Here is a 25,515-nt window from a genome sequence, read left to right as displayed (position 1 = left end):
ATAGTTTTTGTGGATGTAATTTTAACACCAATTCTATAACGTTATGTGGTAGTCTGTTAACAGGTTAGTTATATATAAATAGTTGATGGATACTTACGATTATACATTATACTTTATTGATAAAGAGCCATATATTTGGATAATCTCTATAAGAAATTATAAAACTTTATGGTTTCTAAAATCTTCAAAAGGTATGAAAGCATCTTCTCCCGTCTACTATTTTTTGGTTTGTATATGATACAACATACAAGTAAGTTCTAGTGGTTGCTTCTTTTAATCTTCGTATGGGACAAACTTGCAATTTTTTTGGCTTTTTATATGTCAAACGTCTTATTATTATTACGTTTCTTAGTATACCAAAATATTTGTTCCCATACGGACACTCACATGGATGGTCATGCTCATGGCAAATAAGATGATTGTGTATCTAACATATATTGTTGGGCCTTCGTCCATAAAACTGGTCCAATATAACAAATGTTGAGAGGCCCATGGGACTTGATACCTCACAGGTAAAGTGTCTTTTTAAACCCTTTATGTTGCATTTATTAATCTAACTTTTATCATCATTAATACATTTGACACGAAGACATCCTTAAATGTAACAATGAATGTAAAAGAGTGCGATGCTAATAATGGTTTATATTGTACTTCTGATTAATGAGAAAGAGATAGATGTGAGATTATACTAACTGTTTAAGAGGTGAATTATTGAGATTTGTAAATTATCAATAAATATTACCATTCTTTTTCTTTGGTCAACCTGTGCGTAAACAGCGTACGTTCTTGTCAGCGTAAGGTTCTTTAAATTTCTTGAAAAATGGGGGAAAAATGTAGATGGTACATTAAAAGTCCTTTATACTCGTATGGGATTTGCATCAAGTGTTTTAAAACTGGCCGGTCGGTTGATAGATTTTGAAAATTTACTTTTCAAATGTAATTAAAACTGTATATATATACCAGCAAATATTGACAAGTAAATACACATTTAATACATACCATATACAAAAATCCTATTAATGTAATTCTTTTTCAAGATATATATTAGTCTTGTGGCATACTCCTTACTAGTAACTACTATCACAGTTTAATTTAGGGTAAGATGATCTGGCTCTTTCGTGGTTATATACATAAACTGAATATTGAGGATTTAAAAACCAAAAGGAGGGTTAAAATTTTGAACATATCAAATACAAATATGCTATTATTCTTTTTCGAGATATTAAACTTGTGCCACTCCTAACTAGTACGTAACTACTATATATCACATTCACATTATATATACACAAACTGGTTATTAAGGATTAAAAAACAAAAAGGTGGGTTAAAAATTTGAACACCGTTCCCGGAGGAGACCAAGAAGATTCTTAGGGCAAAGCGTGAAGTTAAAAGGCTGTCGTAAAAAAAAAACATTACAATTACAAAACTTACATCTTTCACAAAACCCTAGTTAATTTCTTCCCAACCAAACTTTCTCCTTGGCTCTCCTTTTTATTTCAATTCCAAACCCCATCCATATTTTTGGATCTTATAATCATTACACACTTTATAATATACTACTACTATTCATGCAATTTGAATATGATAGTGATATTGGCATACTAACCCCCTAGGATAACTTAGCTTGCACAAACTAGTCACTAAACTTTTCCAAGCAACTACGCAACGTCCATAAACTTTGGAAACTATTAACCCAATCCACGTATATGTATGATTTGGTTTAGTGTACTTATAGCCAAATGTAATTTCTACCAAAATTTATTGATTTTGTACAATTAGTTTACAATACGTCATGACTATATTATATATACGGTTTATTGGTATCATTTCTATATTTGATTCTTGATTATTATTTTCTTGGAAAATTTAGAATTAAATTTTAAATTTTGGTAAAATGGGTCTACTCTTTCGAAATATTTAGTGAGAGTTGTTTTGAATATATTTTGAAAGTTTAGGGATATCGAGAGATGTTATTAATATACCTTGAATCAAGAATGGTGTGTTATATAGTGTATGGACATGAATTCAAACCATTTATGATTACGTGCGGAATGGGAGAATGTATTATTCTATTGTTTTGTGTCTTTTTTCGTAATTGTTTACTAGAATACTAGAATTGCTTTAATTATGTATTTACATATTTCCACGTTGTGGCCTCCTCATGTTACTACACGACCCACTCTCCCAAAAGGCCAAAAGCTTCCTCGCTATTAAAAAATATATTTCACCATAAAATTTCAAGTATAGTATAATACCGTTTTTAATGCATATGTCTTATGATCATCTTTATGATTTATTATATATCCAACCAAATTAAGCTGGTGTAACTCTGGATTAATGATCGGGAGGCAAATATATAATATGTATAATGTATGTATATATATGGCCGGATCTTGTGTGTATCAATTCTTATATATTCGATAGACTTAGCTAGCTGTGAAACATATGGTTGATAAAGAATTTAACCAAACATAAATAACAATTATTGTCACATAAAGTAAAGCAATGTTTAATTCTCATATCGAAAATATGTCTCTTACATATATAACCCAACAAAAATGGCTAGCTAGTAGCAACCCTATTAAGTCTTTACAATATATATTTCTAGACTAGAATATGTAGTTGAATACTTTGTATTAGTACGTTGATATGTCACCACTCATAATCAAATTCGCATAATGCTTATTGTTGAAACTTTTCATCGTTTATAGAGTTTCTAATAAATGTCTAAACTCTAAACTATAATTTCCGTTCTTTAATAAACTCCACATATATTCAAAATAATGAACCAAAAACTCGATAACTTTTTTTTCTCTAAATTACTTGTATTATAAGTGTAAACAAGGAAAGTTTTTTTTTAAATTAAAAGATTTTTTTTAAATGGAAAAAATACTTTTTAAAGATTTTGAAATTTTAATTAGTTTTCAGTTCACGCCGAGATAAAACTATGTAGGGTGGACAAGAAAATGATTTCCAAAGATATTTTATTTAGAACAAACAAATGTTAATTACATATTCATCGTTAATTACTCAAAATGCTTACTTAAGTTAGACAAGGCAGTTATTAAGATATATTATTAAAAGAATTAATAAGTTTCAGTGTGTAAGAGAGGAAGACGACACAGAGAAGAAGATGGGTGTGCTCACATTAAGTTAGAATTTCAAAATTTTCAGTGCGATTTGTTTTATTATAAGCCCGTCTTCGTTGGCAGCTTCCATTCTTCTATTCTTCCAATTTGTTTCTTGTAAATCTCTAAATTCCAAAAGATTCCATAGCCACATTAGACCACTACTATATACTTTTTATAATACTGGCATGACAAAAGTGATTAAGATACGCATATCCTAACTAGTATATTATCTTATTCTATATAGTATATCATATTTTATATTGACTCTAGAGTGTTGTTTGAGTTAATTTAGGAATTAAATTTATGTTCGCTCCTGAACCAGAGAGCAGCCAGCTACTGTATGTCTCGCAGTAATGCAGAAACATGCAAATATATTTGAGTAATATCGACAGATACAAATTACGTTACATCGATAGCTTTACCAAATGCTCGTAGCTCATTGATATGAAAGTTATACACACTGTTCTGTGAAAACTGAAAACACATCGTCAGCTAAGTCAGATTGCATCAAACTTTGTGTTTCGTGAGAGGACAAATTAAATACATTGAAACAAAGTTAGGTATTAGTTACAATAAACTACCTAGCTTTTACATACCTTAAGAGTAAATATTACATTTTGGATAGTTAGAAAATAATATTCAGTTTCACTATTATTCACACTTTTTCTCTAACCCATCTTCGAATCTGCTCATCCTTACGTTTAAAGTAATAAACAAGCTACCATTGACCAATGATTGATTTAAAGACGACAATGAATTATGATTATTACAAAAATTCAATGGTGTGGAAAATTAGAAATACATCAACGAATAGTTTTGTTTTTAGCTCACTAGCTTAAATTATGACAAGTACTATAAGAAATTCAAATATGTAAGACAAATAAAATATATGAATTACATATTGAGTATCCTAAGTCTAATGTTGAAATGATTACATATTTTTGTTTTTGGTATTGAATATAGTTTGTAAGATAGCGTTGAAATTTTCGAAATAAGTTTGTCATCGACTAAGAGAATCCATCCAGATACCATTATTGACATTTCTGAATAGACATTACATGTGAAATTCTATTGTTGAGATAAAAACAAATTGAGTTACGAAGTTTGGCGTAAATTTTATTTTTAAAAAATGTTATTCGTGTTCCTTTGTGATCCATTTATGATAAAAAAAAGACAACACTCACAAGACTGTACTTTAAACTAAAAACAATATCAACCTCGCTGTCATTTTTTATTTTTCTTTCATAAATTTATTTCTGTCTTGTTTCTCTGCATTACCTTACATAAAATCAAAAACACAAAATTTCCATTCTTATAAAACTATCCAAAAAAACTTAAAATCATGAAGACAAAACTGAAATGAAAGAAGAATCATATTATAGTATCATCTTACATAACAATCAAACACATAATTAGAATACAAATGTTGAACAAAAAGTAGAATATGTTGTAATCATATTATTAATTGTAAATTGGTAAAATATATTGCAAAAAAATCATTACAAAATAAAAATATAATTATGTTCTTTCCATTTTTGATACAACTAACTAACAACACAAAAGGAAATAAAAACACAATATATTAAAAAGACACATGTACCCAATGTTCAAAGTAAACAAATGTTTTAAACTAAAGGGCAAAACCGTAATCTAAACTCTCAAGTTCCGACGTAACACTTTTAATATTCATCATCATCATCATCATCGCGCCATGTTGCTTTCTCCTTCTCTGCTTCTGTTTCTTCTTCTTCTTCTAGAGAGAGAGAGAACCAAAAAATAAAACAAAGAGCTTTGAGCCCGGATCTTGATTATGGCAAGCGGGTGGGTCAAATCTTTACAATGCAAGTCTAAAGCTTTCGACGATGTTTACAATCCGATAAAAAACCCAAACCCGAATCCGAACCCGAGTCCGAAACATCTCATGTCTAGTTACAGTTGCAGAAGAAGCACACAGAGTCTTAAAGACGTGGTCGAAACCAAGAAACCCAAACCAAAACCGAAGAAACCCAATCCAAAACCGGATAAACGAGAACCAGACCCGGTTCTCTCACCTTCGCCCCGGATTCGATCGACCGGAGCACGTGATCGTGACCCGCTTCTTCCGACATTGACGGAGCTCGCGGAGGGTCATCAGTCACGTAATGTGGTGGAGATTATTTTCCAGACGAGTTGGGGTCCGAAACCGTTTTCGGGTCGGGTCGAAATGATATTCAAAGTTCAAAACGGGTCAAAGACTCTGACCCGGTTCGAGGAGTATCGAGAAGCGGTAAAAGCAAGAAGCGTCGGGAAAGCGCGTGAAGAGAACGCGCGTTCTGTTGCAGACGGGAACGAGACGATGAGGTTTTACTGTTTGGGTCCGAGTCACGGCGGAGGTGGCGGCGCGTGGGGCTTATTAGGTGGTAAAGGCGGTGGCGCGTCGATTTATACGTTCGCCGGAAGTAGTACGGCGAATGAGAAAGCTGGCGGTGGGAAAGGGAGGAAGGCGATGTTGGTTTGTCGGGTCATAGCGGGTCGGGTCACGAAGCAAAGGGAGTTAAGGTATGACTCGGATGTGAGATCACGGTTTGACTCAGTGAGTGGTGACGACGGCGAGTTGCTCGTGTTTGATACACGTGCGGTGTTGCCTTGTTTTCTCATAATCTACCGATTGTAAAAATTTCAAAACCTATTTTTATTTTTCTAACTTTTTTGACATTGTAATTTCATTTATCAACGCAATTTTCCCCTAATGTTTAGGGATAAGGTTATTTATTTCCGATGTATAATTGGTAGAAAATTGTGTTGATAAATGGTAATTAATTTTGTTGACAATAAAAATTAAAAATGGTAATTAATTAGTAGATTTATTTCTTTCTTTCCCAACTAGCAAAAAAATTCTCTTATTAAATGCTGTAGTAAATACTGAAAATACATACTTTGGTGCGTTGGATTTTACAATGTCATAAATAGATTTTATTATACAGTCAATTGTTATTAAATTTTTAACAGTTGTGGTTTTGATTCTTACATTCAATTTCATACCATCTATAGTAAAATATTTGATTCACTAAAATCTCTTTACGTTACTCACACGATTACTTCTTTAGAGTGAAATCTAGAATCAGAGTTTTCAAATTTTGTAACTTTTTTGTTAATAAAATTTCAAAATTTTAACTGAGTAATTCAAGTTTTAAAAAGAAAGAATAATCACTGCAAAGTGATTCCCACTAATTAAAGATCATTTTTAAAAGAATTAAAGTGAAAATATAAAGATGAGAAAAAGAGTAAAAATTGAAAATGAAATCATGAAAGTGCATTGGATGCGCAGAGGAAGAATATTAGAATTTTACAGTGATGAAATTTTTAATGGGCCTAAAGTAAATGATAATTAACAAGTCCATTAGGCCCATCAACTAATTCACGGAATCAACCCCTAGGCAAGTAATGAATATTGTTCAAATAGGTTCAATGAGAATTTGAAGATCATAACTAAAGAGTTTCTACTTGGTCTTCTAAAATCAATGAATGAGCTAAATCAATGAAGCTAGAGCAATGTCTATAAAACTGAAAACACCGGGGAATCTCGTCATCGGGCTTGTCTCCTTCGTCTACCTATATACCTCTGAGTCAAACCTTTGTTGTTGTTTCTTGGGTTTGGTCTACATTTTCCATCTTTAGTCTTTCCCTGCATCTTCTTGTATTCTCTTGATCTCAAAACCGTCTCTAAGATGTTGATATCTTCTTGTATCTCATGTCTAGAGAGTGATACAAGTTCCGGGAGTATCTCTTTTTGGAAATTCTTCATTCTCCTCCCTCTTCTCAGCTTGACTCTAGACTCTTTCTTGTTACTCAAGTCATCTTCTTTGGTCTTTGATGATACATAACAGATCTCTTCAGGGATGGTTTCTTTTATTCTTAAAGTGTGTAGCTCAAATGAATCGCAAGAACGAGCTGGTTCTTGGACACCCGTCTCTTGTTTATTTAGACATTCTTGATCTTGAGATGAGCTGATAGATGTTGATCCAAGCTCCAATGAGAAATCCTGACTTCGATTGAACAAACCCGCTGAAAGTTGGAGTAAACATTCAGCTGCATTGTCAATTAACTCACATGAATCTTCTAGCTCAGTTCTTGAGTTGTTTTCCACGGTGCAACATGAAGCTGGAGATGCTGAACAATCTTTTTCATGAACACTGTCTAAACCGCTCTTCTCACAACATGAAGCTGGAGATGCTGAACAATCTTTTTCATGGACACCATCTAAACCACTCTTCTCACAGCTCAATTCCGTCTCCTCGGTGTACGGAATGTTCAGATCTTGGAAGAAGCATTGATGATCATTGGAAACCGGCTCATTAGCCGGGGTTTCATTAAGATCCAGCAAATATGATCCATCTGATATATTCACTTTCTCACTTTTCTTGCCAAACAATCTTGAGCCATTTGCTTCAGTCCTCAAGGGAAAACTCCGATCTAAGGTATCTTGAGAACAACGAATGCTGTCAAATTCTAGGTATTTGAAGCTTTCATGATTTGCAGGAAGTTGAGGATCACAATTTTTCATCATCGAATTAAGGCAGCTTCCCGAGGCAAGGCTTTCGCCTTTTGCGATATACACCTGACATGAAAGCTGATGAACATATATGTTTTTGCTATGTTTTATTTATGTTTACGAATTTATAGCGAAGTAACGCTAAAATATCTCTACCTGTTGTCCGAATAGAGTGACCATTCTAATTTGACTATGCTTAGAACTTTCTTCATACGTTTCAAAACGTTTCTTGTACAACATTTCGTCCTTCGACAAGTCGTGTTACAACGCTTCTTGTCTTATTTACTCCATGTCCCGTCCCTCTATCAAATACTGTTAACAATAGATAATGAGACACTCCATACGCAAAATATTAACTAAATCGAAGAATTGTGACATTTTCCTAAGATAAGCTAAACGATGCGATACAAATTCAGAACAGAGCGAGCTTAAAACCGAGATATTCAATATTTTTTACAGATTCCAAATGATTTCATTTACAGAAAAACAAAAACACTAAGCTACTAGATTGCATACACATAATCTATAGATGCATAACTTCTTAACATGACCACTATGAATGTTGCTGAACAGAACCAAAAACAAGAATTATAAAACAAATCCCAAATTTGACGAAGACTTGTTTCATCAGGTGATCTTAGATAAGCAATCGAAATCATCAAATCATTTTTTTGAGAATTCAATATGATGAGATTTTTAAAGTTTAATCCAAAAATCTTTTGCAAAACCATCCTAATCTGCAGAAAATTCATGACAAAAAAAAACTAAACTCATATTTTTGATCATTCACATAGAGAAGCACAGAGAGATTCACAAGTTTTCTTATAATGACTTTATTCTAAACATGAAAGTTTCGTGACACTAATAAACAAAAAAAAATGATTCTAAAATCATGAAATATTAAATTTTACCGGAGATTTCAATGATGATAATTAACACAATTTCCTACACAAGAACAATTATACAATGATAAATAAAAGAATCTAATTCAAAGATATTAACAGAAAAAAGAAAAAGAAAAGAGAGGAATCATAAGTACCCGGAAAAAAAAATTGAAGCTTTCAATGGTTTAGGTTGACCAACAACAACAGATCTATGACTGAGACATGCCAAAGTACAAAAAAAAAACAATCTTAGGAAGACAAGAGTTTCATCATGGTTAAAGTCTTAATAAGAGATATGATCAACTGATCAACACATACATATGTGTCAGGTCTGCATACAGGAGTTACAGAAGAAATCTAACCATGAGGAGCGAGAAGTGATTCTCTTGATTTTTTTTCTAGAGAGAGAGAGAAAGAGGATTAGTGGTTATTAATTTGTGTTAGTGGGGACATTTAGCAAATATTTTATAGTAGATATTTTCAATTTCGTTTCTATCCTTGTAAAAAAAAAAGGGAAAAAGGAAAATTAACACTTTGAGGTTGTAGATTCCTAGAGTTTATTTCCATTTTTTTCTTCTAATTATGATTATATTTGTTCACAATGGCTATATAATATATTCCCTTTTGTAATTTGACTCAGAGAATAAAATTTTTGTATGATTTCTTTGTATTAAATCTTGGAAATTTAGGTTGAGTCAGCAAAAATGGTTATGGTAAAAAATAAAACTTATTACCAATGAGGATATATTTGGATAACCAATATAAGGTAACAAGTCAGGTGAGTATATGGGCTTTACCCAGGACAAACATTGCTTTCTTTTTTTATCAACCTCATTAGCTAATATGGGCCTTTTCTTTTAATTTAGCAAAGTAGGATCTAAGGCCCATAAAGATCTACATACACACGTCGGGGCATGATCCTCGACTACTATATTTTCGAAATACTAGTTTTAGCATATAGAAAGGCCTTTTATGTATGAAGACGAAGTTAAATACATGACTTTTGCACGATCCTTATAAAATATATGACCATATTATTGATGGATCCTTATTGTTGATATATTGCCACGTTTCATCTGCGTCAACGGCACATTTGTAATGTATCAAAACAATTAAATAAGTCTACGAGTTCCACATGCCACTAAAATAATATGATAGTAAACTAGTATTATGTCAATACCATGTAAAACACCATAACACACACATGGTCACATGCATGAACGATTGAACATAGAGCATTGTATTTTAATGATTATAATTTAACGATCCGAGAGCCTTTTGTATTTTTGGTGGACTATTAGTTGAAGAAGTTGACTTCACATTTCAGGAAAGGCGAAAGGCAAATTTTTCTGGAGGAAAAAAAAAAAATTATGGAGGAAAGAGAGGGTACGTGTTCGTCCATTTTGTGGTTAGCAAAAGAAATGGCCAATCCGGCCATCCCCATGAATAAAAAACGTTAATAAAGAAGAAATGTTGAAATTTACTTCTGCTTAGGGGTTGATTTCAACCAACCAATCATTCGAATAGATTATGAGAGGTTAGTGAAAACATAGTTTATTTTGTGGTTAGTGAAAAAACTTTGGGTAGTGGTCGATAGAAACATATAATTAAGAAGAAATGTTGATGTTTCTTCTGTTTAGAGATGATTCCAATCAAACATTAGAACAAGAATTTTTATACTATTTCATTGTTTTAGTGATTTTTTTTTTTCCGAATTTGGCTTTAGTAAGTAACAGAGAAAGTATATATACTATACTAAAAGAGAAAAACAAATCTTTAAATCTATTTTTAATGTATGAAAAACTTGAAACAATATTACGACATTTATAATAAAATAACTTTCCACATAAATTCGAACAGATTACAGACCTTATAATTCCAGTGGGGACACTTGTCACTTGGTATATGAATAATTGAGCTCTTACATTAGCAATAGTAATCTCTTTTTTTTTTTTCATATTTTTGTTTCTTTTTTACCAAACATTTCTCTGTTATTACAAAACTATCTTAGGTTGTAGTATATTCCTGGACTTTCACTCATATTTTCGAAACATCACATATGTTCACAATAATTATATAAATTAAAGTCCATTTTGTTTGATCAAAAGTCATATTCAATTCCGGTTTTTAATTTTTATATATACGAGCCAAAAATAGATATGTAAAGGAAAAAAACTACATACCATTAAAAACCCACTATTTTCGAATAATTCAACTTTTTTTGGTCGAATTTCAAATGATTCAACTAGCATTACTATTTTGTTTACGTTTCTGTTTACCACTTAAGTTTCCAATAAATTAGGAAACGAGAAAAATATACGTATGTAAACATTGTATAATAATATATGAAGTTAACATATATATTTCCCGAAGTTGTATAACATAAATAGTATGGGGTTTAATTCAAAGAAAAAGAAAAAAAAACTAGTATGGGGTTCATTTTCACAAAAACAAAATAAAAATAAAGAAATTTATGACGAAAAAGATGCAAGTATGTTAGGCCATCTTGTTTCAACTCTACTATATAAACCCATTAATACTTGATATATAGTAACCAAACGACATTTGCCAAAACATAGAAATCTTACCATAGTCAAATCAACCATACCATTGTTGACAAATATGGCACCAGCTCAAAACCCAATCATTTCTCAACACGTAGCAGTCATCGGAGCCGGAGCAGCCGGTCTCGTAACGGCTAGGGAGCTCCGTCGTGAAGGTCACACGGTCGTTGTCTTTGAGCGAGAGAAACAAGTGGGAGGTCTTTGGATCTATTCACCCAAACCCGAATCCGACCCGCTTAGCCTCGACCCGACGCGATCCGTAGTCCACTCGAGCGTTTACGAGTCTCTCCGAACCAACCTCCCACGAGAATGTATGGGTTTCACTGACTTCCCTTTTGTTCCACGTTTAGAAGACGAGTCAAGAGACTCGAGACGGTACCCGAGCCACATGGAAGTTCTTGCGTACCTTCAAGACTTTGCTAGGGCATTTAACCTAGAGGAGATGGTCCGGTTCGAGACAGAAGTGGTTCGGGTTGAACCGGTTAACGAGAAGTGGAAGGTCCGGTCTAAAACCTCCGGTGACTGTTCAAACGATGAGATCTTTGACGCAGTTGTGGTTTGCAATGGACATTATACAGAACCATACATCGCTCATATCCCTGGTAAAGATCACTTTCTAAAAGACTTTAATTAAAATTTAAAAAAACTTTGTACGTCTTCTCACATTTTTCTTATTCTATAACCATGTAACGTTTGAGGTCACACAGATAGTGATGTGAATCATTTGTAACTGCTAGATTTTGGATTACAATTTTCGAGATCTATTAATTATTTAAGACTTTGATCCAACATTATCTGAAGTTATCAGAATTATGTATGTAGGAATAAAATTGTGGCCAGGAAAGCAGATACATAGCCACAACTACAGAGTCCCTGATCCATTCGAAAACGAGGTGACAAATTTATCTAATCATTATTTGTTTTTCTTCCCATTTATTTTATATTAGTTTTGTGTGTGTGTGTGTGTGTGTGTGGTCCTATTTGTTTGGAGAAAATAAAAGTCTCTGTCTGATACTAGTTTAATAAGAATATATAAAACGATTAGCTAAGAAACGTGTTGCAAAAAGAGGACGACTTGAGCAATGAGCCAATGACCACCAATGTATATGAGAGCAACGTTTCTTGTTTCATCATTTGATTTAGGTAGTAGTTTGTTTTTCCTGTTTTATTAGGTAAGCCTTACCCATGAATATATATACACCTATATAATTTGCAATATGAGCAAACTATAGAACCCAAAAAAGAGGTTATAGAGTTATAATTTGCATTTGGGGATTTTAAATTAATTTTTAAGGTTTATATTTAAAGGTTTTGGGTTTATTTCTATACTTTTTGTAAAATTTTATTATCATTATATTATTTTCTTAATTTGGTGTATAATATAATTTTTTTTAACTCACACCTATTAGGCTATTATATACACAAAAATGTAAACAAGTATGCTACATAATCGTCCATCAAACAAAAAAAATATTCTAATTTTTCGAGCTAATTAATTATGTATCACAAATAAGTATGATCTCCATCTTTGTGTTGATACTTTGGTAGGTGGTCGTAGTGATCGGAAATTTTGCGAGCGGTGCGGATATTAGTAGGGACATAGCTAAAGTCGCAAAAGAAGTTCACATTGCGTCTAGAGCGAGAGAACATGATACATACGAAAAGCCTCCCATGCCTCACAGTAATCTATGGGTTCATTCAGAGGTAAAACAGTCTGTTTGGTTTTATGTAAACATGATTTTGATATTAACATTCATAATATTTCATCTTAAAGCCAAAGATTGAATGGAAATATTTGATTTGATATATTGTAGATAGACACGGCTCATGAGGATGGGTCAATTGTTTTCAAAAACGGGAAGGTGGTATATGCTGATAGCATTGTCTATTGCACCGGGTATATTCGTTGATTTCGATATTTGCTTGCTCATACATAGCAAGATTTATATGTGAAATGTGGGATTTATGTACCATATGTGTAGGTACAAATATTACTTTCCATTTCTTGACACCAACGGCTATATGAGCATTGATGAAAACCGCATTGAACATCTATACAAGCATGTCTTTCCACCCGCACTTGCTCCGGGTCTTTCTTTCGTTGGATTACCAGGGATGGTTAGTCTCAAGCACAATTCCTATATTGGAGTTTCGAGTTCACGTATGATCACTTGGTTTTGATATTTTATATGTTTCTACCAGGGCATACAATTTGTTATGTTTGAAATCCAAAGCAAATGGGTGGCATCAGTCTTGTCAGGACGGTTTACACTTCCCTCACAAGATAAGATGATGGAAGATATTATTTCGTCTTATGAGACGCTTGACGCGTTAAGTCTTCCCAAGAGATATACACATAAATTGGGTAAAATTCAGGTGAGTCCATTATATTACAAATATGACTACATGTCCAAATTTTATATGATTACATGTAACAAAATAAAATTTAATTGATTGCTTAAAGGTTCTAACTCATTTCGTCTCAAAGTGTGAGTACCTTAATTGGATCGCGGAAGAATGTGGTTGTCCGCACGTTGAACATTGGAGAAATCAAGAAGTCGTCCGTGGCTACCAGAGACTTGTCTCACATCCAGAAACTTATCGCGATGAATGGGACGATGATGATCTTATGGAAGAAGCCTACAATGATTTTGCTAATAAGAAGTTAATTAGTTTCAATCCTTCCTATTTCCTCGAATCAAGAACATGATTTTTTTGTGTGGGAGGGTTTGATTTTAAGAAGCATGGTGACGTAAGGATGGCTTCTCTTCTTATTCATGGGTAATTGCTTAATTGTATTGCAAACTAAGGCATGATGGCCTGAATGCCTGATTGGTAATATTCTTTGCGTTTGTATTCGATTTTTTATTTTGACTTCTTTGGTTCGTTTGTCTTCACAGCTCTTGTGGATGGAATGAATTTCAAGAGTTTTTTCCTTTTGCTTAATTTATAAATTCTTGTAAAAACCTAAGCAATTTCATCTACATAGTAAAAATATAATAATGATGAAAATAATGTCATTCATCATTGCAATATTTTCCATGTAAAATTTGCATTTATATCTCAACATGATATATACAACACGCACCGCTATTATTTGGTAAAAAGTAGATTGAAGAACTTATCAGTCTGTAGTACCTTTTTATTAGAAATCTTTGAATTTGTCAATAAATATTAATTTGAACTTTAGAAAATAGTTATAACTGAATTAATTTATCATGTCTAACATAATTTATATTTGCTAAAGTATTTTCTTTGTTGTCATACTTTTAGTTTATTGCAACATGTACATAAATTTGAGTATATTTTTTTGTGTATGTAATGGTAAACACTTTATTGCAACAAAAAACGAATTTCACAACCAGAACAAAGTCTAATTCTGTATAACAGCTTTAATTATACAAGTTCATGTACACGAATTTGAGGATCCCTAGGCTATATGTGTAAATATTACAGAACCATGCCCTTTTATTGATGGATCGTTAATATATTGTCAGGTAGTTGGGTCACGTTTGTTTGTGGCAACGACACATTGATTCTTGTGTTGATTGATGATGAGAGTAGGGTAGCAAAACAGGTGAAGGAAGTTTGAGTTCCAGGGACTAAAATAATTAGACTTGCCCGATCTAAATAGTAAACTATTTTTTTCACCATGTAGCTAGCATCGTATTATATTTGTGTATAGTTGAAGATAATTTGATTGAATTTAATTTAATTACATCGCTTCTTGAGTGTCCTAAGCACCATATGTGTTAATGTAATAAAGCTTATTTCAATGATAAAAAAAAAAAATCATGACGGTCCATACGCGGAAACATCAACTAATAATTGAGCTCTCCTCTTTTTTTTTTTCTTCTTTTTTTTTTTGGGTTAAAAGTAAGATGACAGGATTAAAAAACTATGACTCATAAGTCATACTCATACAGTGTAATCTGCAAAGTTTAAAAGAAGGGATTAAAGAACTTAGAACACGTTTGAAAACAAACATTTGAGATTAAGATAGAGAAAGTCTCGATTATGTTGAGATTATAATTTCCAACTCTTTATGGAAGTATGGAACTGACCATGGTCAAACATCTTCAGAGGTGGTTACATTAGCAATAGTTTTCTAATATTGCAAATTCTGTATGTTTTCATTTTTTTTTTTGGTAGCCCAACACGATATGTGAAAACAAAGTATTTATCGTTGTCGTAGATTTATGTACACATTGATGATATTTTCATCTTTTCTAGTTACCGATATTAAAATTGTTGCTAAAACATTATATAATGTCAAAAGAATCATATATTTCCGGCGTTGTAACGTAAACTATATGCGCATGACGTAATGTAAATTAAAGACCGTGAAAACAAAGCAAGATGGCTCCGTTTTCTCATTTATTTGGGTTGCAACTTTACTACAAAATGTTTTAATTAGCAACAGACTAAAAGTAATCAAAGTTATTTTTTTTTTTTTTTTTTTTTTTCCCAAAGTAATCAAAGTTATTTAACACCAAATATATATTACGTCACAGTTTTTATTCTCTATGATGTGAAATGATCGGTTCTAATCTTATAAATCTGCACAAAGATGGACGATATCGATAAAACATCACCTTTTTCCCTTGAGGAATTTTCCTTTTTTCTTTGTTTACGACACAAACAGTAATTGTACACAATTACTTGCTGTCGCATCGCCACCAAAATTCCTACCTTACGAATCACGTGTTTTTCTCATTTTTCCCAATCTATTTAACATAGTATGTAACACAGTAATAAAGTTCCATGACTAGTGTAACAGCTGTCCCTTAGAATATTTATATGTGGTCCGACACTGATGTTTCTTAGTGCATACTAAGTTATTAACCCGGAGTAGACACTACAATTATTGAAAAACATGGCACCAGCTCAAAACACAATCAGTACGAAACACGTGGCAGTCATCGGGGCCGGACCAGCAGGTCTCATAACGTCTAGGGAGCTACGTCGTGAAGGTCACAGTGTAGTTGTGTTCGAACAAGAGAAACAAGTGGGTGGTCTTTGGGTTTACACACCCAAATCCGAATCCGACCCACTTAGTGTAGACCCGACCAGATCTAGAGTGCACTCGAGCATCTACGACTCTCTCCGTACCAATGTCCCGAGAGAAAGCATGGGTGTCAGGGACTTCCCGTTTTTGCCACGTTTCGATGACGAGTCAAGAGACCCGAGACGGTATCCAAATCACATGGAGGTTCTTGCGTATGTTCAAGAATTTGCCAGAGTGTTTAAAATAGAGGAGATGATCCGGTTCGAGACCGAAGTGGTTCGGGTTGAACCCGTTGATGGGAAATGGAGGGTCCGGTCCAAGAACCCCGAAGGTGTCTTCGAGGATGAGATCTTTGACGCTGTTGTGGTTTGCACTGGTCACTATACAGAACCAAACCTTCCTCATATTCCTGGTAAAGATCATATCAATTTCTATATACTTAACTTTGCAATTATAGAAAAAATGAGTAAAATACTTATCTAGTGTGGGTAACTTTGTTATCTCACTCTTTTATTTTATAACCATGTAACATGTTGTGGTCACCGAGTCTGTGATTTGAATCATTAGCCATGCTAGCTTTTGGATTACAATTTTCCAGATACTTGCCTGATCTTGATAAATTACTTAAAGACTTCAATCCAAAACTACCTAAAAATATCAGAAATATGCTTTTACATACTCATGAGTTTTAAAGATTGCATGTTATTTCTAAAGGAAACTCTATAACAAAAATATTTACTTTTTAGGTATAAAATCGTGGCCAGGAAAGCAGATCCATAGCCACAATTATAGAGTTCCTGATCCATTCGAAAACGAGGTATCCTTAACAGTTTTTATTGGTTGTTTTACTTATATCTATACTCGTATTACATACAAGCACTTGTCAATATTTGAAATGTTTGGGCTAATTCTATATCATACATTTATTTACAATCTGCATTATGGCAGGTGGTGGTGGTGATAGGAAATTTTGCGAGCGGTGCTGATATTAGTAGGGACATAGCTAAGGTTGCGAAAGAAGTACACATAGCGTCTAGAGCAAAGGAACCCCACACATACGAGAAAGTTTCCGTTCCCCAAAACAATCTATGGATGCATTCCGAAGTAAAACAATCTATGAACGTTCATGAAATTTTATTTAAACCAAGTTACAAAAATTTAAAATATTTGATTTTCTCCTTTGATATATCGATATATCGTAGATCGACACCGTCCATGAGGATGGGAAAATTGTTTTCAAAAACGGGAAGGAGGTATTTGCTGATAGCATTGTGTATTGCACCGGGTATATTTGTTATTGTCAATATTTTTTAAGCTCAAAAAGATTTTAGATGTGAAATGTGCCATTAATTTAAGGTATGTTTTTGCGAGATGTGTGTAGGTACAAGTATAGCTTCCCATTTCTTGAAACCAATGGCTATTTGCACATTGATGAGAAACGCGTTGAACATCTATACAAGCACGTATTTCCACCCGCGCTTGCCCCTGGACTTTGTTTTGTTGGTCTACCAGCAATGGTTAGTCTCAATAAAATTCGAATTCGCGCCTCACTTAGTTTTGATCTTTGATTTGTTTATCTCTTTAATTCAGGGCATAGTGTTTGTTATGTTTGAAATCCAAAGCAAATGGGTGGCAGCAGTCTTGTCAGGACGTGTTACACTTCCTTCACCAGACAAGATGATGGAAGATATTAATGCGTGGTATGCTTCTCTTGATGCGTTAGGTGTTCCCAAGAGACATACGCATACAATAGGCAGAATTCAGGTAAGTTTCAAACATCAATTTCTAAAATTTTGTTTACATATGCAAAAAAGTTTTAAGAACTTAATATTAAGTAAACAAATAATCAAAGGCATATTCTTGAGTCAAGAAAGAACATTGTAATGCTAATACCTTTTTTTTAAGAAAACTTAATCTCTTTCACAGAGTGAATACCTTAATTGGGTCGCAAAAGAATGTGGTTGTGAACTTGTTGAACGTTGGAGAGGTCAAGAAGTTGATGGCGGATACGTGAGACTTCTCACCCATCCGGAAACGTACCGTGATGTATGGGACGACGATGAACTCATAGAAGAAGCGTACCATGATTTTTCTAGGAAGAAGTTGATTAGTTTTGATCCTTCTTATTACCTCAAAAATGGAAGATGATTCGAGCCAGTATATATAGTGCCTTCTTGTTTTTTTTTCTTTGCTGGGTGAATTTATTTCAATAAATTGCAAAACTGTTGTAAGCTCTACAAGCTAGGGTTTATATATAACTAATAACTCCCTTCTTATTTGAACTTTTTTTGTGTGTGTGTGTGTTTGGCTTTTTAATCGTTTGGTTTTAGATTGTGCTTACATTTGTATGATTTGCATTTTTGAGCTTATGTTTAATTTGTGTTCCGAATATTAGTCATCTTTCGTGGGAAAACATATCAACAAAAAAATTAAGACGGTAGTACTTCACATCTAAAAATAGTATGGGTTTATTTTTAAAATAGTACTTAATTTGCAATAAGATTGTAGATATTTAATTCACTAGAGAGTATCAATTATACTATATATTCATAATTTTATATAATTTTTAATTTATTGTGCTATTGGGATTATATATTTACTAAAGATTTTTTAAAAAAATTATTAATTAATTGTTTTATTGAAATATATTTAACATTACACTTGTTCAATTTGAGGCTGAAAAAATTATTAATTTATAATGATTATTAATTTATCGTGTATAATGTATAGAAGTTTTAATATAAATCTATTTAAGTTTTTTACCCACTTTTAATGTGGAATCTTATAAAAGCACAAAATAAGTAAATAAAGATGACGACGAAAAATTTATGTCCGTCCCAATTAACTTCACGTCATTGGCCAATATGTATAGGCAGCATCTCTCCACCATTATCCATAATGTATATTCTTAGAAAGAAAAGTTTGGCCAAGAATCACATCTCACTTGATATTCTTGGTGCGGTATATTTGATTAACTCAATTTTACGCTTTCTAATTTAAATTTTATTAGTGGGCATACCAAACAGTATAAAACTAAAAAACAATTGTAAGTAATAATCAGGCGTTGACAATGACATCTAGTGGATGCAATCTTGTGATTACAAAAACAAACATCATTTTGTGAACGATCGTTTTTGTAAACAATCATGGATGGAACCAGACATAATGCCAAGCATAATAATGTTTTCTATAATATTTCATTGTTTTGGGTCACAATGTCATTACTCATTTTGTGTGTTACTAGTCGAAAATATATTATCAAATTTAAAATTAATTGAATTGTGTTTGTTGCAATGATTTTGGGATCTCCACTTCCAATATGGTGGTAACACAAGTGGTCATGGAACAATATGTTCAATGTTGATTTATTTGCTGATTTGCTACTGTGCGTTATTTGTTCTTAATTTGTAAGTGTTACAGTAATATGTTAAGATTCGTATCTTTTTTTTTTGTCTCAAAACTAATTATCATTAATTAGTGGAATGGCGGCCAATCAAAATTAGTGGTATGACCAAAAAGAAAAAATATACAGTAAACTTTATAAATCTGCATCATACAAATTAGAATTATATAAATAATAGTTTTCTTTTCTTTCTTTTATTGTGCACTAAATAATAGTTTTCTTATACATAAATATTTGTATATAGAATAAAATATATGAGAAAATAGTCGTTATAACACATGAATTTAAGTTGTGTTTCCCTTAAGGAAAAATGCTACATTAGAGCCTAGAGGTAAAATGCTATATATTATTCGCTTATTATTCATTGTTGTCTTTCGTTAGTATATGCCTCTGTTGCGGCGGATATTGGAAGATCGTTCTAATCGAAATCATCGTGAATTGTATATGAAATGTTGCTTCTTTTGAAGGAAACATGTAAAATGAATAATATATATTAGAAAAAAAATATACTTCAAAGATTTGCTGATTTTGAGGAAAATACTGAAATTTATGTATTTTACCTCGACCATTTGCTTTAATATGCGATATGGTCTACATTATGTTTTCAATATATATTTTATTTTTTTGAGAAAGGAAAATTATTAATATCAATTCTATAGCAAAATCAATACCTTAATGATAAAAATTATTATCACTAAGATTTAATTTCAAAAAAGCATAAGAAAAGATTAAACATAATCTTCAGGAATTATACTAGTTTCTTCAATCTATTAATCTATTGACATAATATCTTGTGGTTTTATTTTCTAGAAAGACTTTAATACTTATTTTACAAAACTAATATACTTATTTTCATTATATTTGACTTTGGCGAAAAATATTTCTAGATCCCTTACTGTGTGCTATATGAAAATAAAATAATAGTTCGTCGCCTTCCATAAAGTTAAAATGATAAATATCGATAATATGGATAATCTAAGAGATTAAAATACACGAGTAAAAAATTAGAACGAATTGACATCGAATAAAAAATAGGTGAGTCTCATGTATTTTATTACTCTTTCCAAATTTTTGTGTTGCAGTTGAACAACAACCAAGAAAATTCATTTTTCTAATGGTTCCCCTCGTTGTCGCCTAATAATATGGAGCAAAAATATCCCAACGTCGGCAACGTGCAACCTTGCTAATACACTTGGCATTTGATCCATTCCATGTCGGCGAGAGAGATAGCGAGGTGGCAATAGATGATACGTTGATCGTTAAAATCGAGTTATATATAACTAAAATGTTTTAAAATGTATATGTTTTTAAGAGTTTTGTGGTGTTACGTACGTTAACGTTATAACAAATGAAAAGATACTATTAGTATAACGAATAAAACAGATTGATTTGTTTGGTCGACAAGGAACAAGACTTGTCACGACGACTTCTAAAGTAATCAACGTAGATGCCTAAGATCAATGGATTTACTTGACAGTCTTTCAAGTCACTGGGTTACTCAGTTCTTCTTTTAATTGTCAATGCCCATAACAGTGACTTATTAAATCTTTCATATTTAATGATATGGATAGAATTTTAGTTTTCTGACCAAAATTACAATAGGCATTCTGTTGACTTGTACTAGTATCATTGTAAAAAATTAAACCATATTTTATAAATTAAGAAAATAACACTAATTGTTGGTAAATAAACTTCTATAATATTTTACAAAGCAATATTTATATTTATGTAATATTATAATTTATGGAAATGGTAAAAGCACAAGAAAAGTTTAGAAGAACTGATTTTGTTATTTATACTATCAAAAAGCACTTAATTTGATTTTCTAATTCCTCATGACTGAACTCTAAAAGTGTGTTTGAGCTACATATTCTAAAGGTAGAGTGATTTTAGTATAGTGGCATACATATTCGAAAGTATTATTTTGAGTTTCGTATTAATGAAGAAAAAAAAATACAAATTGTGTTTTCTGTAATATTATTCTGTAAGGATATTAGATAATGTTTTTGAACTTTATGTAATACAGAACATCAGACGAAAATGAAGTCTATGGACCAAAAGTGGTATATATCAAAGATCCTTCTGCAAAAACATTCTTCACATGTACTTGATAGTTCTATTTTGGAAAAGGTGAAAAGCACTTTCTAATATTTGAATGGGCGACTCAAGTGTGGTATCTGTTTTGATTCTGTTCCACCTTATATAAACTGTCATTCTTCGTGCTCCATTCATAGTGTACCATAAAGATGACTTTACAATAGTTACTAACCACTTATTTCTTATATAAATACTTAATTAGCACTAATGTGACTTTTAGGAAAAAGATGGCAAAGATTTGAGGATATATTTTTCTTCTAGATTAACGATTTTAGGAATCTCAAATTCTTTTTCCAATATTTCTTTTAGGTTTGGTACACATTATAATAATTCTCGTGCGAGTTGTCTAGCTAAAAGTATGAACACATAGTTCTTTGTTTTCTCATGTAAATTCTCTTATAATTAGTCTGAATTGGTTATGAGTCAAAAAGAGTTAGTAACTAAACACGGTTTTGCTTCTTTTGCAAAAGTGACCAACTAAACACCTAACAAATAAATTAATGAATTACACATTCACACATATTAGATTTCATTATTTCTTTGTGGAGAAATGAAATCATATTCGCTATTTTTTTTTCTTATGTGTCATGAACATATTTTCTTAGGAAAGTTTTCTAAAAACCAACTGTCATTTGTAATATTTCTATGATAACAAAAAAGATCTTTTACTTTTTTTTTGTCAAACTAAAAAAAAATATTTTACTCTATTACAGAAAATCACTTACAAAAATAACAACATATATCTATATATATACACATTTTTATGTTTCAGTTAGTGATTTCATTAGATATTTATTAAATATTTGAAATCTTTCAATTAAATGAAAAATTTCGATTTTTTTAATTCTTTTTATGAATGATTACCGTAAAGGCGTAAACCATATGATTTATTCTTTTGTATAAAATAATTAAAAAAAAATAAAATAAAGAAGAAGTCATCTTCAGACAGATACCCAGACACGTGGACGGCAGCAACTAAACGAGAATCCAAAGTGACAAATGTCAGCCTTTGAGGGAGGAAGCAAATATTTATTTAATATTATACATTACCATAAATAATATATACACTATTCTAAAATTTTATTTAACAAACTATTCGGACTAATTAAGTTATAATTATTCGTATTGATCTCCTTTAAGAACTGGATCAGGTACTAATGAAAACAAAAATAGTAAAAATTGGACAGAAGGTTTCGTATTTTTCTTTCTTTGTTTCTAGCTATATTCTATGTTTTTTTTTTAATATATATAGAGGGTTCTATTCTATGTTTTATTTTTGTTTACTTTCTATTTTTGATAAAGGGTTGAGTTCTATTATGTTAATAGCACGTACATTACGTATTTTAAAATGTAAGTGTAGTGATTAAATGAATTTTAATGTGATTAACCCGTGTTAAATTTGACATGCATGTGAGTTTCATTACTCTTTTTATGTTTTCTTCACATTTTTCATTATCTTTGGAATATTGAAATATTCCTTTTAAATCTGTTTTTTTTTTTAATTGCCGGATTCTTTTCTTACTTAATTTTACTATCCCAGTACTGTCCATTATATATACTTCTTCTCACATTGATTTATATTTACTAAATCTGTCTGTAACCATTATTATTTTTGATTTTTGGTCAACCATGGTCCATGGAATTGAATCCATACTTACATTTCCAACAAATGTCATTCGCAAACTTTTTGTTCTCACTATTATAGACAGAAGCTTTACCAAGTAAACATGACACAAGTCGTTTCGTCATCAAAATGAAAAAACAAAATAGAAACAATTTGTCAACCACCAATTAAAGTGGATCTTACGTGTAAGGAAATCGGATAAAATAAAACGTATATAAAAATGATACTACATAGTTAATTATTCCGGGCAAATCGGCTAAGAATATAATATAACGCGGAGTTCATTATAAAAATGGAGTATATGTTTTCATTTCTTGCTATATAAACCCCATAGAAACCATAAGATTATTACACACAAATCTTTCTTAACACTCACAAATCTTTCTTACATTTCTACTACCAACAAAAAAAGAAAAACAAACCATAAAGCATTTGAGAAATGGCACCAGCTCCAAGTCCAATCAATTCTCAACACGTGGCGGTGATCGGAGCCGGAGCAGCCGGTTTAGTAGCTGCTAGAGAGCTCCGTCGTGAAGGTCACACAGTCGTTGTCCTTGACCGGGAGAAACAAGTAGGTGGTCTTTGGGTTTACACACCTAAAGTTGAGTCCGACCCACTTGGTCTTGACCCGACCCGACCTATAGTCCACTCTAGTGTCTACGAGTCTCTCCGGACCAATCTCCCAAGAGAATGTATGGGTTACCAGGACTATCCGTTCGTGCCACGTAACGATGATCCGTCAAGAGACTCAAGAAGGTATCCGAGTCACAGGGAAGTTCTTGCGTACCTTCAAGACTTTGCTACTGAGTTTAACATAGAGGAGATGATCCGGTTCGAGACTGAAGTGGTTCGGGTTGAACCGGTTAACGGGAAATGGAGGGTCCAGTCTAAAACCGCCGGCGGTTTATCCAACGATGAGATCTTTGACGCTGTTGTGGTGTGTTGTGGACATTTTACAGAACCGAACATAGCTCAAATTCCTGGTAAATAGTCAAAATTTTATTAACTTTTTTCACATAATTTTTTATTTTGGAATATGTGGTTTTAACATGTGAATAATTTGTGTAGGGATTGAGTCATGGCCTGGGAGGCAAACTCATAGCCACAGTTATCGAGTTCCTGATCCATTTAAAGATGAGGTAATTCTCAAAATCTATGTTACATTTCTCATTCAATATTACTTAAATTATTCGAAGTATGGACCAAGTCTCAATTTATAGAAAACAAAACCATTATATATAACACACAACTTTGCTTTAAAACTAAGGTAAAATGAAAAAATTTTACTTTTAGACTTTTAAGTTGACAAAAGTATTTAATTACGTTTTTTGTTTTGTTTACGTTTCTACTATAGAATTGACTTTATTAATGACCCAAGTCTCACTTTCTAGGAAAAAAAAGTCTTAACAAATAAAATCTTCTAAATGCTTCGGATTAACCTACCTTACGGACCAAGTCTCAAATTTTATAAAAATATCAATACGATTATACAACACGTAACTTTGCTTCTTTTGTTTTTGTCAACACGCAAAATCTGTATTCTAGACCTTTCAGTAAAGTATAGTTTTAGTATCTTAAACATTTTATTAAACTATAGTTTAAAGTGAGAGGAGATGATACGTGTTTGATAAAAGAAACGTATAATAGCATGAAAGAGGAGTTAATGGTGGTGACTGGTGACGAACTTATTGTTAGCTGTTTACGTTCTTTCTTCTTACTTTATTTATTCGATTCCTTATGCTTTTTCCAGTAAATAAACTAATCCATTTCATTGTCGACCGCTAAAAAATATCGATCCGAACTTGTTTTAAAAACTATTTAATCTATGTCGGTATAGTCAGATCTTTTGGTGAGTTGTAGTTGAAAACGTATGGAGAGACACACAGACAGTTACGCTTGGAACGCGCCAAGCAAACGCTTTTTCCTTCGATCTTTATTAACAAAATTTATCTTTTCCTAGGATACAATTTTGTCTCGGCTCTTACTCAATCTATTCCTCCCAATAGAATTGAACCCGACTAAAGAACGAGCACTAAACCTTTCTCTCCTACACCCGTGTAGTCCCAAGAGAAAACAAACACTCACCTTCTCAGCTTTTTGTTTTGCTAGCTTCGAAGTTTACAATCACGTACAAAGAGTCTAAAGTGTTCAAAGTGGCTCGTGGCCAAACCCTAGACTATTTATACTCACTACTCGAAACCCTAACCATAGGATCTTCGAGAATCTCACGGAAACGGAATATACTTGCTTGTCAAGCTTATCCTTTCCTTATT

The 25,515-nt window shown here is 32.2% G+C and overlaps 5 protein-coding genes across 17 annotated transcripts in view; 4 read left to right on the top strand and 1 right to left on the bottom strand.

The window, feature by feature from the left end:
* Positions 1 to 4,873: 4,873 nt before the first annotated feature.
* On the top strand, positions 4,874 to 5,849 carry LOC17896277. The gene has a single exon (XM_006302595.2). The coding sequence runs from the start codon at positions 4,942 to 4,944 to the stop codon at positions 5,782 to 5,784; it is 843 nt and encodes a 280-aa protein (XP_006302657.1). The 5' UTR covers positions 4,874 to 4,941; the 3' UTR covers positions 5,785 to 5,849.
* A 552-nt stretch (positions 5,850 to 6,401) lies between these two features.
* On the bottom strand, positions 6,402 to 11,200 carry LOC17894856. Of its 7 annotated transcripts, none has more exons than XM_023787242.1 (6): positions 11,135 to 11,173; positions 8,865 to 8,944; positions 8,702 to 8,761; positions 8,574 to 8,607; positions 7,819 to 7,974; positions 6,402 to 7,740 (listed from the first exon to the last, which is right to left on the bottom strand). In XM_023787242.1, the coding sequence occupies exons 5-6, from the start codon at positions 7,900 to 7,902 to the stop codon at positions 6,697 to 6,699; spliced, it is 1,128 nt and encodes a 375-aa protein (XP_023643010.1). In that variant the 5' UTR covers positions 7,903 to 7,974; positions 8,574 to 8,607; positions 8,702 to 8,761; positions 8,865 to 8,944; positions 11,135 to 11,173; the 3' UTR covers positions 6,402 to 6,696. The 7 variants fall into 7 exon arrangements, with proteins under 7 accessions (XP_023643010.1, XP_023643011.1, XP_023643009.1 ...); XM_023787243.1 differs by lacking the exon at positions 11,135 to 11,173 and adding an exon at positions 10,031 to 10,032; XM_023787241.1 differs by lacking the exon at positions 8,865 to 8,944 and having other exon boundaries at positions 11,135 to 11,200.
* LOC17894434 (flavin-containing monooxygenase FMO GS-OX2) lies at positions 10,965 to 14,056 on the top strand. 3 transcript variants are annotated; one of them, XM_006302174.2, is made up of 7 exons: positions 10,965 to 11,712; positions 11,933 to 12,003; positions 12,659 to 12,814; positions 12,925 to 13,007; positions 13,093 to 13,228; positions 13,313 to 13,486; positions 13,599 to 14,056. In XM_006302174.2, exons 1-7 carry the CDS (start codon positions 11,169 to 11,171, stop codon positions 13,818 to 13,820), a joined length of 1,386 nt encoding a protein of 461 aa, XP_006302236.1. In that variant the 5' UTR covers positions 10,965 to 11,168; the 3' UTR covers positions 13,821 to 14,056. The 3 variants fall into 3 exon arrangements, with proteins under 3 accessions (XP_006302236.1, XP_023643007.1, XP_023643008.1); XM_023787239.1 differs by having other exon boundaries at positions 13,575 to 14,056; XM_023787240.1 differs by having other exon boundaries at positions 11,105 to 11,712; positions 13,313 to 13,524; positions 13,583 to 14,056.
* Positions 14,057 to 15,902: 1,846 nt separating this feature from the next.
* On the top strand, positions 15,903 to 18,309 carry LOC17895404 (flavin-containing monooxygenase FMO GS-OX3). Its single transcript, XM_006301884.2, has 7 exons — positions 15,903 to 16,530; positions 16,865 to 16,935; positions 17,067 to 17,222; positions 17,321 to 17,403; positions 17,500 to 17,635; positions 17,709 to 17,882; positions 18,045 to 18,309. Exons 1-7 carry the CDS (start codon positions 15,987 to 15,989, stop codon positions 18,264 to 18,266), a joined length of 1,386 nt encoding a protein of 461 aa, XP_006301946.1. The 5' UTR covers positions 15,903 to 15,986; the 3' UTR covers positions 18,267 to 18,309.
* Positions 18,310 to 23,583: 5,274 nt separating this feature from the next.
* The window catches only part of LOC17896087 (flavin-containing monooxygenase FMO GS-OX4), an 11,280-nt gene continuing 9,348 nt past the window's right edge, over positions 23,584 to 25,515 (top strand). For 3 of the 5 annotated variants that reach the window (XM_023787109.1, XM_006301598.2, XM_023787110.1), the window contains exons 1-2: positions 23,585 to 24,225; positions 24,311 to 24,381. In XM_023787109.1, coding sequence (XP_023642877.1) covers positions 23,682 to 24,225; positions 24,311 to 24,381 — 615 coding nt within the window. In that variant the 5' untranslated portion in view covers positions 23,585 to 23,681. Of the gene's footprint in view, positions 24,226 to 24,310; positions 24,382 to 25,202; positions 25,443 to 25,515 lie in introns of those variants that run through there. The other 2 variants (XM_023787108.1, XM_006302652.2) reach the window with 2 other exon arrangements.

Source organism: Capsella rubella, unplaced genomic scaffold (genome assembly GCF_000375325.1).
Source record: "Capsella rubella cultivar Monte Gargano unplaced genomic scaffold, Caprub1_0 scaffold_2, whole genome shotgun sequence".
NCBI classification, from domain to species: domain Eukaryota; kingdom Viridiplantae; phylum Streptophyta; class Magnoliopsida; order Brassicales; family Brassicaceae; genus Capsella; species Capsella rubella.
Note: the sequence above shows the minus strand (reverse complement) of the source record. Positions and strands in the feature narration are given on the sequence as shown.